The sequence below is a fragment of the Gadus morhua genome, chromosome 4 (genome assembly GCF_902167405.1).
Source record: "Gadus morhua chromosome 4, gadMor3.0, whole genome shotgun sequence".
Classification (NCBI taxonomy): Eukaryota; Metazoa; Chordata; class Actinopteri; order Gadiformes; family Gadidae; genus Gadus; species Gadus morhua.
The window spans coordinates 19,192,584-19,211,655 of record NC_044051.1 but is presented as its reverse complement, the minus strand read 5'-3'; the positions used below and the strand labels follow the sequence as shown (position 1 = coordinate 19,211,655).

The following is a 19,072-nucleotide window of genomic DNA, read 5'->3' as shown; positions in this document are numbered from 1 at the left end:
AGCCAGGAGAGATATCGTGTTTGCACCAAGAGTGACCACACACTAAAAGAAAAAAAACTGTTTTATTTTCAAAACTTAAAATGGAAATAGTGAACACTGAAAAAGTAAATGTCCCACACTCAGTCATTATTAGTGGCATCACAAATACTAACTTAGATAAAAAAGTTCAAGAAGATTTAGAGACTCATGGCCCCATAAATCGCCACTTAGTTATTGATGATCCAACCTCTAAATTCCATCACCATGTGATAATTGAGTTTCAAGAGAGCTCTGCCATGCTAACATTAAGACCTCTACTGCCCTTAATGTACAAGACCCCCCATGACGCAGAAGTCATGCTCACAGTGCAGGCTCTAGAAAGTGTCACCACACTTGATGCCAGCAGTAGCGCCACCGAGGGATATCTTGAAGCTTTGCAAAACATTGCTAGAGCAAGTGGGAGATCTTTTCAAGATATGCTCCAGGAGGAGCTTAAGAAGATGATCACACAGGGAGAGACAAGCTCCCCTGCACTTTCACCACAGGCTTCTCCCTTGTGGAACCCAGATCCTAAAAACCCAGCCAAGGGACCAGAAATGAACACTGCACACCTCAACTTAGCAGGAGGAGATGCTGCTGCCAAGACCCACCCAGTTTTCACTGTGAGTGATGTAATCCCCCCCAATGTCCAAAAGATGATTGTTGAACACGTTGTAAAGAACGATGTTGCCACGTCACACCAGAAAGTCTCATTCCACCTTCGAGTCTTCTCAGGGAAAAGCCCACGTCCAAACAGTGAACCAGACTATGATACCTGGCGTGCAAGTGTTGAATTTTTGATGATTGATCCATCCATCTCTGACTTACACAGAACACAGAAAATATTACACAGTTTACTGCCTCCGGCCACAGATGTTATCAGGCAGCTCACTCCTCACGCCTCACCCTCAGAGTATCTTGAGCTCCTCGACTCAGTCTACGGCTCAGTGGAAGATGGAGACGACCTGGTTGCCAAGTTCATGAGCACTCTGCAGAACGATGGTGAGAAGCCATCAAGCTACCTACACAGATTGCAAGTTATCCTGAGTACAGCAATCAGAAGAAGTGGCATTGCAGAAGGGGAAAGGAATCGCAGCCTTCTGAAACAATTCTGCAGAGGCTGTTGGAACCATGATTTGATTAAAGACCTTCAATTGGAACTGAAAAAAACACAACCTCCTCCTTTCGCCGAGCTGGTGTTCCTTATCAGGATGGAGGAGGACAGACACGCCTCAAAGGAAGATCGGATGAGGAGACACCTTGGTCTACAAAAGCAAGTTCCTGTGCCATTCAAGCCACGAGCTGCAACACACCGCCAAGCTGTTAACTCCAGTGAATACTCTGATGCTGCGGTCGCTGAGACTGATGCATTAAAAAGACAAATTGTGGATCTTCAATCCCAAGTTTCTACTCTGAAATCACCTCCTCAACCAAAGAACAAGACAAGCTATCCTGAATCAGCGGAGATCAATGAATTAAAGAGACAAGTCAAAGAAATCAAAGCTCAAGTCGCATCAATGAACATTACTCCTCAAAAAGGTGAAATCGACAGTCCCGAAGTTGAAATGACTACTTTAAAGAGACAGATCGCTGAGCTCCAAAGTCAAATCCCAACGCGTGGAGTGCAGAGCCCTCACATGACCAAAAACACATACCAGACAACAGCAGAGCAGCGCAGTATTGGTGGACTGGCATCAAACCGCCCTCGCCCTTGGTACTGTTTCCGTTGTGGTGAAGATGGGCATATTGCACCAAGCTGTGAACGTGAACCAAATACTGCCCTCGTTGAAGAAAAGAGGCGTCAGTGTAAAGACAAGCAACTCAAGTGGGATCAGTTAAACTGCTGAAAGTCGCTGTTGAAGGGCAAACAGAGACTTTCAGGAGAGAAAAGCGCCCAAAGAAAATTGAAAAAGTCACTAACAACTCTGCTCAACATGAACCATCATTCATCGAACTGCCAAAGGGGCTTGTGGGAACAAAGTGCACAGCTCAGATTATTATTGGAGGAAAGGAAGTAAATTGTCTGATAGACACCGGATCTCAAGTCACCACAATCCCCCTGTCATTCTACCAGAAGCAATTATCAAACTATCGAATGAAACCGCTGAATGACCTGCTGGAGGTTGAAGGAGCAAATGGACAAGCTGTGCCTTACCTTGGATATGTAGAGCTGAGTCTGACCTTCCCCAAAGAGTTTCTAGGTACTGAAACTGAAGTGCCAACATTGGCGCTAGTGGTTCCAGATATGACTAACATGCCCCAGATCCTCATTGGTACCAACTCACTAGATGTCCTCTACTCAAGCTATACTGACTGTACGTCCACACCAGGAGCGACCAAAGCGTCAAAGACGCTTTGGTCGCTCACAAAGTTTCGCTGCGAATTTTTCTGTTCGCTTTGGTCGCTCAAGTCGCTCATGACGTACAATTCAATTATGCAGACGCATTTAAAGGAGCCGTATGCGTTTAGTAGGCCCTACAGACAGCCATATCAAATAGTGAACTCTCCCATACACCTTGGCCATATTGCCGAGACGGTTTTGCTTGTTCGATAAAGTGCTTCGACAACAAGTAGGACAGTGATTCCCCCCAATACAAAAAAAATCCTAAAATGTAGGCTAATTACAACCGAGAACAAAAAACCCTGCGTGCTGTAGTAGTTAAAATATGTTTCACTGATCTGGATCTGCAAATCATGATCTGCACTCATTCGTCGCATTCAAAACAAATAGACATTTGCGCACATGGCTAATTTGCATACGCGCACAGGACTGGTTGGCTCCGCAAGGCAAATAATGGAACATATCGATCTATCTAGGCTTTTCTGTCTATCTATCTATCAACGCGTGTCTAGTTTTAATGTGATGTATTGTGTGTATGTCCAGTCAGACTTGTTCTGTGTGGTCTTGTAGGCTACTGTCCTGTGTGGGCTGAACCACCTAAATGGATTCCCGACGATTTGTGTCGTTTGGTATTAATAAAGACTTGACTAGGCTTTCTATCTATCTAGACTAGATATATCCCTTGTCATTTATCCCTCGTCTTGTCGATTAGTTTGTTTATGTGACGATTTCAAAAACTTTTTTGGTTTTGTTTAAAGCATGCTACACGCGATTGGTTGGTTAAATTGGTGGCATGGAGAGCAAATTAAAATGATTCCCGCTTAAATACGAACGTTCTAGATGTAGCCTATAAATACTCCCGCTTATCATCACTTGATATCCAAACCACTACGGCGTTTCGATCTCTGAACTGAAAAGAGGTGGGTTCGTACAACACCGGGTGCCCAGTTACAGCCGCGATTAATACTTCAGCCGACATTTTGTTCAGTGAGTGAATAAAGGTAGGTAGGAACCAAAGTGTCTGCCGATGTTCCCTGGGTTCCACGCAAGCGAAGAGCGTCTACATTCCGATTGGCTGTCAGTGTTTGGCCGCTGAAGCGAATAATAGTCATTTGCATAAAGTTAAAAGTTTTCAACTTCTTTTTGACGCTCTGGTCGCTCAACTTTGGCCGCTGGTAGCGTTGGTCGCTTTGGTCGCTTTGGTCGCTCTTGCCCATAGAAAGTGAATGACTTCCGGCGATTTGGTCGCTCAATTCGCTTCTGGTGTGGACGGACAGTGAGAAGAACATTGGCCGCCCTCAGTCAGCACTTGATGGTTACAAAGCTGTTATAAAGATTCTTGAAGTGAGACAGAAGCAAGCAAGTACTGATGCCATTGGATGGGTGAAAGTAATGGGAAACACACCTGAAATCGTTCCAGCAGGCTGCACGGTGGTCCTAGATGGGCTAATCCATGTGAACAGAGCTCACACAGAAAAATGGGTCACCGTGGAACCACCTACACAGTCCTCGCTGCCCAATGGCTTGCTGGTGGCTAGCTGCTTACACACCCTACTTGCTAAACGATCCTTTCACCTACCAGTCCTGATAAAGAACGAGACAAAGAATGACATAGTGATTCCTCCAAAGACTGTGCTAGCTGAGGTCCATGCTATCCAACAAATAATAGCAAAAGAGCAAAACACGAGCCCAAGTAATTCCTATCAAAGCAATTCAGAATTTGCCCACTCCAAGATGGAGTTTGATTTTGGTGACTCTCCTGTATCACCTGAATGGAAAGACAAAGTTACATCGCTGTTGAACTCCATGCCTGAAGTCTTTGCTCAAAATGATCTTGACTTTGGTTATACAGATAAAGTGAAGCATCACATCAAATTAAGTGATGAGACTCCTTTCAAACATAGAGCCAGACCAATTCACCCGCAGGATGTGGATGCAGTGCGAAAGCACCTTCAAGAATTGCTAACAGCCGGCATCATCCGCGAATCAGAATCCCCCTTTGCATCACCCATAGTGGTAGTTCGAAAGAAGAACAACTCAGTACGCCTGTGTATTGACTTCAGGAAGCTCAACTCCCAGACAATAAAAGACGCATACGCATTGCCCAATCTGGAAGAAGTTTTCTCAGTAATGACTGGCTCAAAGTGGTTCTCAGTCCTTGACCTGAAGTCGGGCTATTACCAGATCGAGATGGAAGAGGCTGACAAGCAGAAAACGGCATTCGTGTGCCCTCTCGGATTTTGGGAGTTCAACCGAATGCCACAAGGGATAACAAATGCGCCCAGCTCATTCCAAAGACTAATGGAGAGGTGTATGGGTGATCTCAACAGGAAGGAAGTGTTGGTCTTCATTGACGACGTCATAGTCTTCTCGAACACTCTAGAGGAGCATGAAATCCGGCTGCGACAAGTCCTTGAATGTCTGAAAGAGTATGGACTGAAACTGTCTCCAGAAAAATGCAAGTTTTTCCAAACGTCTGTCAAATATCTGGGCCACATTGTGTCACAAAATGGAGTTGAGACAGATCCAGGGAAGATTGAAGCCTTAAAAACCTGGCCAAGGCCAAAGAACCTCAAAGAGTTAAGATCCTTTCTTGGATTCTCTGGATACTACCGAAGGTTTATTCAAGACTACTCAAAGATCACTGAACCTCTAAATGATCTCACCTCAGGGTACCCCCCTCTCTGGAAAAGCAGTAGCAGCAGCAAAGTAAAGGAGAAGAGCGGTCCGTACTTCCATCCAAAAGAGTCTTTCGGGGAAAGATGGACAGTGTCCTGTCAACAAGCATTCGAGACCCTGACTGAAAAGCTCACCTCTGCTCCTGTTTTAGGTTTCGCAGACCCCAAAACCCCCTACATATTGCATACAGACGCCAGTACCACTGGTCTGGGCGCTGCATTGTATCAAGAGCAAGATGGGAGGAAAAGAGCCATAGCCTTTGCAAGTAGAGGGCTCACCAAGAGCAAAGCCAAATATCCTGCTCACAAGCTTGAATTCCTAGCCCCTAAATGGGCTGTCACTGCAAAATTCAGCGACTACTTGTATGGGACTGAGTTCACAGTTATAACAGACAGTAACCCCCTTACTTACATCTTGACATCGGCCAAACTGGACGCCACAAGCTACAGGTGGCTGTCAAATCTGTCAACCTACTCGTTTAAGCTCCAGTACAGAGCAGGCAAACAGAACCAAGATGCAGATGGACTTTCTCGACGCCCTCATGGTGAGCTCACAGATGACCTAATGTCACAGAAAGAAAGGGAGAGAATCAAGCAGTTTACACTTCACCATCTGACAGATCCAGAACATACAGAGGTTGTTCTTCCAAAAGCGGTGAGTGCCATCTGTGAACGACATCATGTCCACAACCCCAATGCAGACCCCCGATTCTCACTCCCATCAGTAACCTTAGTTGAATCCCTTGCTCTCCACTCTGATGCTCTACCAAATGGTTTCCTAACGGAGAATGACCACGGCCTCCCTCTAATCCCTCACCTGTCTGAAGATGACTTGATGGAGCAGCAATGGACAGACCCAGACCTTAGGGCAGTCATAGAGCACCTGCAGTCCAAAGAGAAGCCTTCTCCTAACCTAAGAAGAGAACTTCCTGACATTGGTCTCTGGTTACGAGAATGGAACAGGTTGGAGATGAGAAATGGAGTCCTACACAGGAGAAGACAAGACCAAGGGGATATAATATATCAACTGGCACTCCCTAAAGATCTAAGGGCTACAGTGTTAAAAAGTCTACACGATGACTTAGGCCATTTAGGTATAGAGCGAACCATCGACCTCGTAAGATCCAGGTTCTATTGGCCAAGAATGTCCATGGATGTGGAGGAAAAGATAAAGACATGTGAACGCTGTGTTCGCAGGAAAACACCCCAAGAAAAAGCTGCCCCCCTAGTGAACATCAGAACCAGTAGACCCTTGGAACTGGTCTGCATGGATTTCCTTTCCTTGGAACCAGACCAAAGCAACACCAAAGACATTCTTGTGATCACAGACCATTTCACCAAGTACGCCGTTGCAGTCCCTACTCCAAATCAAAAAGCTCAAACAGTAGCCAAGTGCCTATGGGATAACTTCCTGGTTCACTATGGTTTCCCTGAAAGACTCCACAGCGATCAAGGGCAAGATTTTGAGTCACACACGATCAAAGAACTGTGCCGCCTCGCAGGTATTCATAAGACAAGAACAACGCCATACCATCCAAGAGGAAACCCAGTGGAGCGTTTCAATAGGACACTCCTCCAGATGTTAGGCACGCTGGAAAACAAGAACAAGTCACACTGGAAGGATTTTGTGAAGCCGATGGTACATGCATACAATTGCACAAAGAACGATGTGACTGGATTCGCCCCATATGAACTCATGTTCGGGAGACAACCTCGTCTACCAGTCGACCTAGCTTTTGGGCTACCAGCCATCAAGCCACCCAAGTCACATTCCCAATACGTGCACGATCTAAGAAGTCGGTTGGAGGAAAGCTACAAAGTTGCCACCAAGAACGCCTTACAGATAGCAGACCGTAACAAACGGAGATTTGACAAAAGAGTCGTCGATTCAACGCTTGAAACTGGCGACCGTGTTCTGGTGCGAAACGTAAGGATAAGAGGGAAACACAAGTTAGCCGACAGATGGGAGTCTGACGTGCATGTAGTGGTCAAACGAGCTGGTGACCTCCCTGTGTACACAGTCCGACCAGAGAACAAAGATGGGCCTCTCCGGACCTTGCACCGTGACTTGTTGTTACCCTGTGGTTTTCTACCTGTGTCCATGCCTGATGAACCAGTTACACCAAAAGCAGTCCGCAGGCCTCGAACACGGAGAAGCATTGACATCCAAAATGCTGAAGACCCTGTGGAGGCAACATATTTCTCGGATTTAGAGGATGAGGCAGTGCATCACGACACTACCAGAATGAGAGTGGAGTTTGAAACCAGGATCCTGTCAAACACAGGACCAGTGCAGTTGGTAGAGAGGAAATCAACCCATGAGACGCCGCACAATGTAGTTGTGCCAGTCGAGATGCACCCTGTTCCAGTTGAACCTGCACGAGACCACTTACCTGAAGTGGAACCTGAAAGAGAGAACCTACGTGAAGTGGAACCTGAAAAAGAGAACTCACCTGAAGCCAAACCTGCAAGTGAAGGTTCACCTGAAGTTTCTGAGGGAGTGTCTGAACAGAGAACTGTGATTCAAGAATCTCCCAAACTTCCAGAATTTGCTTCAAACAAAGTAAAAATAACTCTGCCTGTTCATGTGACTGAGTGTGACGCTGAAACCCCTCCAAGCAACATTGAAAGGAAGAATGATCAGCCCAATGAAGTGAATGGCACTGCCGGACATTCCCTCAGGTCGAACCCAGCACAGCCAGACAGACTACACTATCGTGAGCTTGGGAATCCTCTGACTCTAGTCATCCAGACACTGTTGCAGAGCCTTAGTGTAGCCTTCACGGCCTCATTAAATGGCCCTAATTCGGCTATCAGTCCCCATTTCAGCTTGCCCGAGAATCCCACCTTAAGTGACCAGTCACACACTTAGATGCAACGGGACGTGCATAAGTTCAGGAGGGGAGGATGTAACCCAGGATTACATGACACCATTTCATTTAATTCGATTTAAATCACAACCCCTTTTAAAAGTTTGTTACTAACCAGTAAGAAATACATGGCTTGTGTATTGTCGTTCTAAATAGTGCCACAGAATGAGATAAAGATGTATATTGGGAAAATATTGCAAATGAATGCATTTAAATTATTGAATCTAAATAGTATGGTGTGATTTGTTAAACCACCTGTAACTCAACAAAGTCGCATGGCAACTGGTTTGGCTTAGTTAGCCAATCAGAAATTAGACCCGCCTCTTTTTAGCAGATACGCAGATTCGTCCTATTCGGGACGAGCCACAGATGAGATTCGACGATAGACTACCGTTTTTTAATAGTAACCTAAAGAACAGAGATTCCCCCGCCACTAAAAGTCCCGAAAAGCCTGTGCAGTTAATCAAAACCCTTGATATTGAACCCTGGAACGTCTGTATCCTGCTCGCCCTCCCTATGGTCCCGCAGCGGTGTGCAGACTGGCGAGCTACCCCATCAGAGCGATCCTATTGGACCACGAACAATAAGGCAAATTCTAATCGTTTCTGCAGCAGTGTAGGGACAAGAGACTGAATTATTTAGATATTGTAAATAGGCTGATCTAATATTTTTACTGTGTTTTATTAGTGTAATTGAAATGTGTTATTTAGGGATGTTTTAAGTATTCAGAGGTATTTTGAAACCTGGTTAAGTTTTATTTGAAAGGGTTGACTCTTTTGGTGACCTAAAATAAGAGTGTAAATAAGAAAGGTATTTGTGATCATTTTAATCTTTTCCACATTTTATTTTAAATCAATTTAGGTATAATTGTTCCGTTTATCATTTTTCCTACTTAAATAAATAAAACCAAAAGGTAAGAGAGAAAAAGAACAGCTTTGAAAATTCTCTTACCTTTGAAATATATATCTCTTGTTTCAGTGTGTCATTTCTGGTGCAGACAGTTACCATATCTCTCCTTAACGAACCTTAGAATCTTCTGGTAGTCTAGCCCATATATTGATTATTGATTGTAAACTAGTAACATTGTTCATTAAAAGACACCAGGTACCGGTTACAAAAGCACAACCACCAGCCTCACAGAACGCTCATCTTAAAGTATCAGACTTACAAAAGTCGAAAACAACCGAAGACAGGGCTGTCTTCACATCCTCCAGCTTGAGTTCCTCTCTTTTTTTTCCTGCTTTCCAGGAAACCAGAGTGCTCTCTCTGATGATTTCTCCCCCAGCATTACTATCAGGAATGTAAGCAAACATGGTTAATTCCCCTGTGCATAAGGTGCATTAGACTACCACACATGGCAATGACTTTTTGTACCCTTTTACAGGAATTGTTAAACAATCGGGATTATTCAGATTGTACTATGTATAACGCAGGATGTATTCACCCGAGGAAGATGAAGATGGCTTTCTGATATGACACTCCATCCAGCTTGTATTGGTAGTCCATAAATGGCTTTATGCCATCAATTATTGCAGGATGCATCTTGTCCATCTGATCAAAGATGAACATGGAATGGGCACAGTTGGTAACATTTCCTCTGATCCAATGCTGTAACTGAGACTGTGGAGGAATGGGAGCCGTTATTAGAGAATGAACAACATGCACCAGTCAACTGCTACTGGCACTGTGGAATCACAAACACATTATTAAGACTACCTTGTAGGTCTCAACCTGGCTTGCATGCGGGAAATTAATTACAGAGTCAAAAAAGTGGACAAAGCGGCTGTCCATCCCCTTCTTGAAGATGTTTTTGACAATCAGCTGACTGGCCAAAGACTTCCCCGTGCCACTGCTCCCATGGAAAGAGAGGACCAAAGGCTTTGTTGGGTTATCATTGTTCTTGAATCCAGTCATAGCATTCAAGATGACGTCTGAAGCTATGTGTTGACCAATGAGATTTCTTCCCAGGTCAGCCTCCAAACCTTAAAGTGAAAGGAATAAGAAAAAGCACACAGCTGCTTGAGAGGCCTAGTAATAATGCATAACTTACTCGGAATCGGAATTGGTTGTAACAGTCAAATAATAAAATAATCCCATGTCAATGATTTTGAAACTGTATGTGTTTTGCAATGAATACAGCAGAGACAAACAGAATGTGAACTCAGATAAGAACGGTGTGCCGCCGCCACAGCAGCCACAACAGAAGCACCTGTTGGCCTAGAGGAAGCCTCACCCTTCGGCACGACCCTGTAGAAGCTGTGGAGGTTGGCTCCAACTTGATACCGACCTGAAGCCGCATATATTTCCTTGCCGATTTAAGACATAAAAGACGCAATACATCGTACCTAAAGAACTATTTCCTTCAGAGCAACAGCGCCCTGCAACTGTTGTGGTTGTCCACCAGAGGTATTGCTGTCCAAGAGAGCCCACACAGCCTCTCAAAGCGGTGTCGCCCTGTTCAGCCTAAACTGCCTGTGGGTGGTGATCAGATTCAGGTGACATTCCCTTGCCTGGGCTACAGGCCAAAGGTTTTACTCCCAAACTAGAAAAGTGACCAGGCTCTGTGCCGCCTCCCCACAGAAGGTCTGCTGTGACATAGTAGGACTTGAAGACCCAAGATAAACAATGATGGAACTGGGTAACGTTTGATATACATTTAATTTAAAAATACACTGAGCGTTCAAAATTTGAATGGATTAATAATGAAAATACCTTCCCCTTTTTAATTTGACAAATGAAACAAAGGAAATAATAAAGACACACTCCTACATGGAGGACCTTCAATGTTTTATCCTACCTTTTCCATATCCTTTACCGTCAAGGGTAATCCATTCCCTGTTACAGTATTCATTGGGGGCTGTTATTTTGTCAAACCAATCTTTGAGATCCCCAAAAAAATAATCGGCCCTGCAAGCGCCCACTAACAAAAACAAAAGTAATGTAAGTTGCATTATAGAATTCATTTTAGAAAAGATTAGAATGTGAAAGTTTCCACTCTCGAGCTACCAGAACATACTAGTGTAACTCAATCACAGGTTGACAGACGCTGAAGCTGTTCAGTGTGTTGGAGCCAAAAACTACATTCACTTGCCAAACCAGTCGGGATGGTCTGCCAGTACGCACTGAATGTCGACCAATCCCTTGGCTGACCGTGTGCACACAACGCAGTCATTTGTATAAAGTTAAGTTCAACATAGCTAGTTCAAATCTACCGATTTAAAAAAAGCTCTCAGATGTTTTTAGTTAAACATTTAGTTTGTTGAAAAAAGGAAGCTTGTGCGAATTGTAATAGCTGGGCTGAATTCCAAATCTAAATGTATCATGTTTCACATCGAGCTTCCTGCTATATCTCCAAATGTTTCCTTTATCTCAGTCTTACCAGCTGTTCTAACAATAACATTTCTGAAGCAGCTCAAACATAAGCTCAATTCCATATCAGCTTGGAGAGCGAGGAACCATCAGTGTAGGCCAGTGGTTCTCAAAAAATAAATCTGAGTACCCCATGTAGTACTCCAAAGTACCCCTAGGGGTATGCGTACCCCCATTTGAGAATCATTGGTGTATGTGTCAGTAATTAGAAATATGTAATTAGAAATATGCCCATGAGGCCATAGATGAACATGCTTGCAACGATAAGCATCGGCATAACAATCCACATAACCATTGGCTCTCCAGCCGATACCAGCTCACTACTAAACAACCTTTCTATAAACCTTTCCTTTAATCACCCATACGTCACACTGTTTATTACCAAACATAAATCTATGAAACATAACTATATGTGCAATCATTCAACTGACCTAAGTTTCATCATTTAATTTATCTAGCAGAATTATTTTGATCGGCACCTTTTATAAACTCTGACGCTAGGCAAAACTCATTTTTTTACAGTTAACAGCTCAGGCTTTGGTCCAGCATATCGTCCATGAACATGGTTTGGTTTATAGTCAGTTTACCTGTTGGGTTTGGCCTCCACATATTGACAGACTTGTTAAATGGATTGTGGTTTCCTTCTTACGAAGCCTCTCTAATCGTACGTACACGTGTGTGTGTGTGTGTGTGTGTGTGTGTGTGTGTGTGTGTGTGTGTGTGTGTGTGTGTGTGTGTGTGTGTGTGTGTGTGTGTGTGTGTGTGTGTGTGTGTGTGTGTCTCTCTCTCTCTCTCTCTCTCTCTCTCAGGTATAAGTAGAAAACGTTAAATACAAAATATGTATACATATCACTATCAGGTATTATACTATAAAAATGTGGGATATTATAAAACCTTACAGTAACTTCTATAAACAGATAAATTAAAGTGTACAATAGTGCAATTATTGCGGAAAGAGTGAGTCCAGGGGGATGAGTCTATTTATGCGGAGTTTGAGGTCCTACTCTCATCACAACAGGTGACCGTATAGGAAATGCTAAAAACTGTGTAAACTATGAAACCCAACAAAGTCTCACTGCGAGCTCGTCAAAAATCGCCGCTTGGTCAGGGAATTTGGCTTCAGCTGCTGTTGCAAAAGGGTATCCTTGTGCTTCTTCATTCGACGCAGGGGGTTTTCGACTCATTACAATGTTTGTAATCCCTCCACGGCAATATATGATGCCCATTGCCCGGGGAAAGCGCATATCAACTGATGGCTGCACATAGAGAAGCTATGAACATTCATCCCATTGGCTATCGGAGGACCCGATGGCTTACATTAACGCGATTTTACAGTGAAATCTGTGACATTACTCAACACAACTACACCAACGTGTCCTTGTCAATTACACAACATGTATGGGTCAAGGCTATGGACATCGGTTGTCCTGTTTTGTGCTTTGATTTAGAGAAACAATATTTTTTTGATCAGTGTCGTGTAGCTGAGGTCGTTGCTATAGAGACCACGTCCGTCCGCTTTGCTTGACAACTGGCCCCGTCCACACAAAGCCTGATTTCATGGCGAAACCGCAAAGGTCTTGTACAGCTCGGCCTTCCGTCCACACGAAGCCGGCGAATCCGCTGACCGAAACCGTAAACTTCTGAAACCACCCTCGGAGGTGGTCTCAAATCTAGCCAGTTTCGTTTTGGATTCGTGTGGACGCCTGAAACTGACTGAAACGATAGTTACGTATTGTAACTCTAGATTCTATGAGTATAGGCTTCGCCTTTTAAGGCTATCGCTATTGGGTTATCTCTCGGCGCGACTCGAGCCGTATAGCACTGAAAAAAATGTAATCCCCGCCCACCAACAGCGTGGGCCTCAATTACGTCCGCGTGCGGCGTGCCTCAACAACGTGCGCATTTCGCATATATAGTAGGGCGTCGGCGGACGTTCTGCTCCCAATAAACAGCTTTTCTTCAGCTATTTAAAGGACAATGAGGCCGACACTTAAAAGGCTGCGCCTATACTCATAGAATCTAGAGTTACAATACGTAACTATCGTTCTATGTCGTATAGGCTTCGCCTTTTAAGGCTATCGCTATTGGGTTAAAGGGCGAAGCACAATATAGGCCGTTTCTTAATTCGCGTACTTGTGCGTGCTCGTGTGCACGTGGACTCGTGAAACGTCATCAGTCGTTGCCCGAGCACTGTTCCAATTCGAAGCATTCGAAGTACGCATCAAGGCTGTTTCCCAAAGTGAAGGCTGCAGCCTTGCTAGGACGCGTCCTTGCTAGTCGCGTCCTATGGAGATGAGACTAGAGTGCTAGCTCGAGTGCTTCCTAGCGTTTGTAACGTCGGACTTTGGGAACGACTTGGTAGCATGGACATAATAAAGGATGGACCACGGACTGGAAAATGGCCGCCCATTCATTCCTATGCAAACCTGCTCAGTGGCGCATGGCAACATACAGGAGCGATTTGCTTCCGCGTTATGTGGCCAAGACACGTGACCTATTCCGTGACGTACCGGATGCAGAGATCTTCTTCTTCTAGTTTAGTGGCGGATCATAGTTTTTCCCCATATACCGCGACCTACTGGACTACTACACAGGAGTTTGTGACAAGGACGTTGACAAGGACAAGGACGTTGGCAAATCATACTTTAAATCATACAAATAAATTCAAAGAAAAAACCAAACTAACGAAACAAAATAAACAAAATAAAACAAACTAACAAAAGAAATGAATAAATAAAAATAAAAAATATATATACTTAAGGTTAAATTCTTCTAATTAGGTTAGTATCTTTTAGCTAATTTATCAGCAATTTCATTGCCATATATTCCATGGTGGGCTGGAATCCAACAGAACTGAATAACTAAACCAAGGCTTATAATATTTAAAAGAAGATGCTTTACCTCTATCACCAAATCTTCACGTATTGAATTATTTGTTATAAAACTTAGTATCTACAACCCATCTAAGAGCGGTTATTATTGTGGCCATCTCGATTGAGTATACTGATAAAGTCACCCACTCTATATCCATATCCTTTTTCAAATTCTGGAATATATATGCCAATACCACATTGTCACATTGAGTTAATGGAAGTTAATTCGGAATTTAATTTAATTCGGAAGTTAATGGAGCCGTGCACTTCAAAATAGGTCCATAGCAAGGAGCCGTTTGTTTCAGTACGGCTCCTTTCAGCTGCCCACCCAACATCAACTGCTAATAAAACGCTTGAGGAGGCGTTTTGAAAAGAAAAAACTTACATTTTTTTAGAACAGGGTAGAAAGATAATTATGAGCCTTTGATTGATATCCAGACATTTTTTGCGGAGACACAATCCTGTTCCCCACTTGTATTGGAGTGGACGGCGATATCTACTTCTGGGCCACATGAAATGACGGACCCCCGTCCACTCCCAGCTAAAACAGCTGCAATACCAGGTTTGGCCTCTGAGCACGGGTGGATTGCGGAAGTATATGCCTATCCTGGGGGCCTGCTTGGTAGTGTGGAAGCGCTTCCGCTTCCGCTTTTTAATACTGCGTGTCCGCTTGTAAACACATGTGCGCTTATGAATAAAACATGACAGCAATCAAGCTGATCGATATTTATTTGACCACAACGCAATACAAACAGTTTAGAAATAAGCTGAAATCTACCAGTTCAATAGCTTTGTGCAATACCTGTTGGATAAAGAATGTAACTAATATAAATAAAGTTTTCACGTTATAAATTCTAATCGGAATTGATTGAAAATGAATACATTATTTTATTCTTTATCTTTGCATACCGGTATTTGTTTATGTCCATTTTATATATGTGCGGAAGCATATTCAATGTGTTTCAGTGTCATGGCAATCATGGAAATAATATGTTAAATATGCAAATAATGTGTTAGATCTGCAGTGATGGGCTTGTGTCACACTTCCACATTGTGCTTTGAACTCAGTAGTCGATTATATTTTGACTTGCAGAATGCAAAATAGACCACAGACACCTAGTTTGCAGAGTTAGGTAGCCCCCCCCAGCCCCCTCTATACCACTGTGGTTCACACTGCATGAGTTGCATCCTGTATTACCACCTCCTTATAGAAGATGCATATTATATATTCATTCTTTTTTCAAACAAAAGTGAATGTTTCTTTTGTTTTTTTTATTGTTCATCTGATTATGTTATGCCCTCTGTTCAGAGAGCAGAAACATTTTCAGGAAGAGAAATTGTTAAATAAAATAGGTATACAAAACATACATAAAAACCTATTTATGTAAACATAAATAGGTATACATAAATAATGTAATCTTGTGAGCGAGTAAATTGACATTGGTGACAGTGGCGTTTAACACCAGCTACGTCCATGCAAAATATAGCAACGTTTCATTAAGTTGCAAAAACGTTTCAAAAGTGGCACAGGTCTTTAGGCTTGATTATTTGCATTAACATGATGAATCTATAAAAAGCAATACGGCACAAAATATTTCTGAAAACTAATATAACTTCACTTCATTCGAACGTGTACTGCTCTGCCATTTTCAAGAACCCGCCCAGTGAACGCAGAGGATTGTGGGTAGTTTTGGCTCGTCTAGGATGCAGCGATGCATCCTTGAAAAATCTCGGAGTTCTCCAAAACAAAGGACGCAAAAATGGCGCGGCTTTCAAGTGTCCTCAACATTGGAACAGTGCTTGTCGGCGTTCTATGACGTAGCGTCCTTAAAAGGGCGGCCGTTGAGCATGCTTCCTTGACATTGGGAAACAGCCCAAGCGAGTACTGTCATAAAACCCGGAAGTGTTCTTGATGCGTGCCATCCCACATAATCACCCCCTTTCAAAGTTACTCAAGCACACCCAACCACCTTGCCCGAAGCCAGCTGGTCACCGCCTAATTATTTAATGAAAAAAAAAAAACAATCGTTTACGGGAGTTGTGCATAGTAGCGTATGCATGTAATACGTAAAGTATCGATTAGACTAGAGTAGACTAGGGGATAACACACTGACTGGAGTGGAGGATCCGGGTTCGAATCCCATCCCTCGGGGGAAAGTTTTTATATGCTGTTTCAATTATATCCTAGCCTACATTAGTTAGCCTATCTGGACAGAACAATTTAGACATCTGCATTTAGATCAATCTTTATTCGTGAAAAGATCATGCTATTAAGTATTTGGGTTTGTGTGTGTGTGCGTCAAATAGTTTTCAAAGCAGGGATACGTTGAATCCACTGCAGCCTCGAACTTCGCCAGCAGAGGTCACTGTCACTGAAGCTTCGAGTAATGAACCCATTTTCGAAACATTGGCTCAACTGGTTCAATGCTTTATAAAAGCTTAATTTGCCCATCACTAGCTGTGAGTATGATTAACCGTTACAAGCAGTTTTGAAAATCTGCCTCTTTTGACATCGTAGGTCGGCGTGTCCACCTAGATGTATGACGGATAGAAGAGCAATGTTTGCTACAGTCCACTGGGTAGGCTGGTAGATTGATATTGACTATGTGGACACGCCCACTTGAGATGTCATAAGAGGCAGATTTTCATTTCGTTCATGGAAGAAAGTGAGAGTTAACCTGTTCATAATAATTATTTATATATTGAGTAAAATTAATGTTAAATCCCTGCTGTGGTTTATTAAGTGTCATCCGTAATCACCAATGTGATACTACAGCAACACAATTTAGCAAAACTGTCAGGATCTAGTGGCGCTGTGCAAGGTGCAGAACTGGCCACCGGAGCAGAAAAGTGTCCCTTCTCCCTGGGAATATCTTCTAATAGGCTACTAAAATCTAGCCTGTATAAAAACAAGGCTATTACTATTATAAGTCATGCAATCTTATGACCATAGCGAAAATCACAACCAATTGTGAAGTGTTACAGCAATTCAATAGTGATCGACTTATGAATCTTTAGCTTTTTAACCATGAATTATTATAAAAAAATAGAAAATAAGAATAAATAGGTCCCCTATAGTGTGTTTATCCTAATGTTCATTTATCTTAAACCAAAGCATTCATGCCTACAAAATGACTCATTCCACACAAAACAAGTTAACATTGAACGATGGATACATAAGCTTGGATATATCAGGTTATGGGTAGGATTTAAATATATTGACAGTAACTTTTATTTTCTTGCCCAACTTTACCATACTAATCTCTGTTATTCCAGTCTATCAACAGGCACATCATTATTCAGGTGACGGGTGTCACCCCTTCCCTTCAGAAATGCACAGACTGCTGCAACAGCATCCATTGTCCATTCTGCAGTCCTAAGATTTCTCAGCCAGCTACGAAGTCCAGGGTCCTGAAACATCTGGAGGCAGAAAGGCAGTGAAGCACAAGGGTATTCCCTGTTGTATTCTTTTACCACTGAAACATTTAGCTACTGTAACTTTCAGTAATGCACCAACATGTGGAAAACATTTTTTACTGTTTGACATTTGAATTTGTTTCCTTTCCAGAGTACACAATCTTCAAATGCAATCTTAATTGCAACAAGATTGCTCATTTCCAATGTCCCTCCTGCCTAAACATAATTTCCACGAGAGACAGGTTATTAGCTCATCTTCTTATTTGTGCTGAGAAAGTGGTGGAGGAGGGTGGCAATGTTATCCTGACAACTGCATCCAAAGAAGAAGTAATCACCATTGAATAAATCAAACCAACCATAGTGGACATCACTAGTGCGACAGCCACAGATGTCAAGCCGTACTGTGAGAAGGAAGAACTGTTGGAGCAGGATGGCAATGGTATCCTGACAACTGCATCCAATGAAGAAGAAATCACCATTGAAGAAATTAAAACAACCATAGTGGACATCAATAGGGCGACAGCCACAGATGTCAAGCCATGCTGTGAGAATGAAGACTCCACAGATGTCAAAACGTCCTGTGTCAAGCAAACAAAGAATTCAGCCAAAGTGAGCAAGACCAAATTGATATTAGTTAATTGCCCCCATTGTGGATTATCAATCAACAAAATAAATTTGAAACGTTACATTCACAGGAGACCTTCTGAACATCCACTTGAAATAACCTCAACATCAAGTTTACGCTGTGTATGTTTAGATCCCAACAATGGTCTGTATGCTGTTGTTAAAACATCAAAAGGATCAAGTGTCCCACTACATGTGGTACAGAAGACATGGGGTCAAACCCAGGTCCGATGTGAGTCCATCCACTGTCAAACAAATGCAGACATAGCAAGACAAAGCCGAATTCCAAATTTTCGACGTGTCCAACTGAAGTCCACTGACTATTGCACTTCTATAGCGTCTGAGGTCGTTCTGAAAGATAATGTATTGGATCAGCTGGACACACTGAAGTGGTTTGGTGAAGGCAAGAGAAAAGTCAGGTCCAGTGAATACATCCCAGGGGACCAACACATGGAAACTTTCACTCTGGCAAACAGAAGTGGGGCGGAGGATGTCACAACCTATCCACCAGAGGGAGAAGACCTCAAAAAAGTGGTTGACTACATTTCCAAACACAATTGTCTTCCGACAGAACCGCCAGATAACCTGAGAAAACAGATTAGCGGCTACACCCAATGATTTTTTTTTGCACCATCTGCCCTGGGATTGGGCATCTCGGTAATCCAATTCTTGGATTACAGAGATGCCAACGGCAAGGGCCAAAATACTCACCATTGATGGTGTTGTGAATGGTACGGCTTCAATTATTTACACTTTTGTGGCATACAAGGAATTTTCAGTCATCATACACGCTGGCTCAGAGTGAAAACGCGTTTGCATTTCCTGTACCACGTAGTGCTTTTTGTCCCTCTCGGCAGTTCATAGACCGGAAGAACATGGAAG

General features: G+C 43.1%; 1 protein-coding gene across 3 annotated transcripts in view; it reads right to left on the bottom strand.

Moving 5' to 3' along the window:
• The window catches only part of LOC115542176 (torsin-1A-like), a 98,705-nt gene extending 87,680 nt beyond the window's left edge, over positions 1-11,025 (bottom strand). The window contains exons 1-4 of one of the 3 annotated variants that reach the window (XM_030354331.1): positions 10,705-11,024; positions 9,624-9,889; positions 9,352-9,527; positions 9,076-9,197 (exon numbers count right to left, since the gene is read on the bottom strand). In XM_030354331.1, the coding sequence (XP_030210191.1) occupies positions 9,076-9,197; positions 9,352-9,527; positions 9,624-9,889; positions 10,705-10,870 (730 nt within the window). In that variant the 5' untranslated portion in view covers positions 10,871-11,024. Of the gene's footprint in view, positions 1-9,075; positions 9,198-9,351; positions 9,528-9,623; positions 9,890-10,704 lie in introns of all 3 variants that reach the window. The other 2 variants (XM_030354334.1, XM_030354333.1) reach the window with 2 other exon arrangements.
• Positions 11,026-19,072: the final 8,047 nt, after the last annotated feature.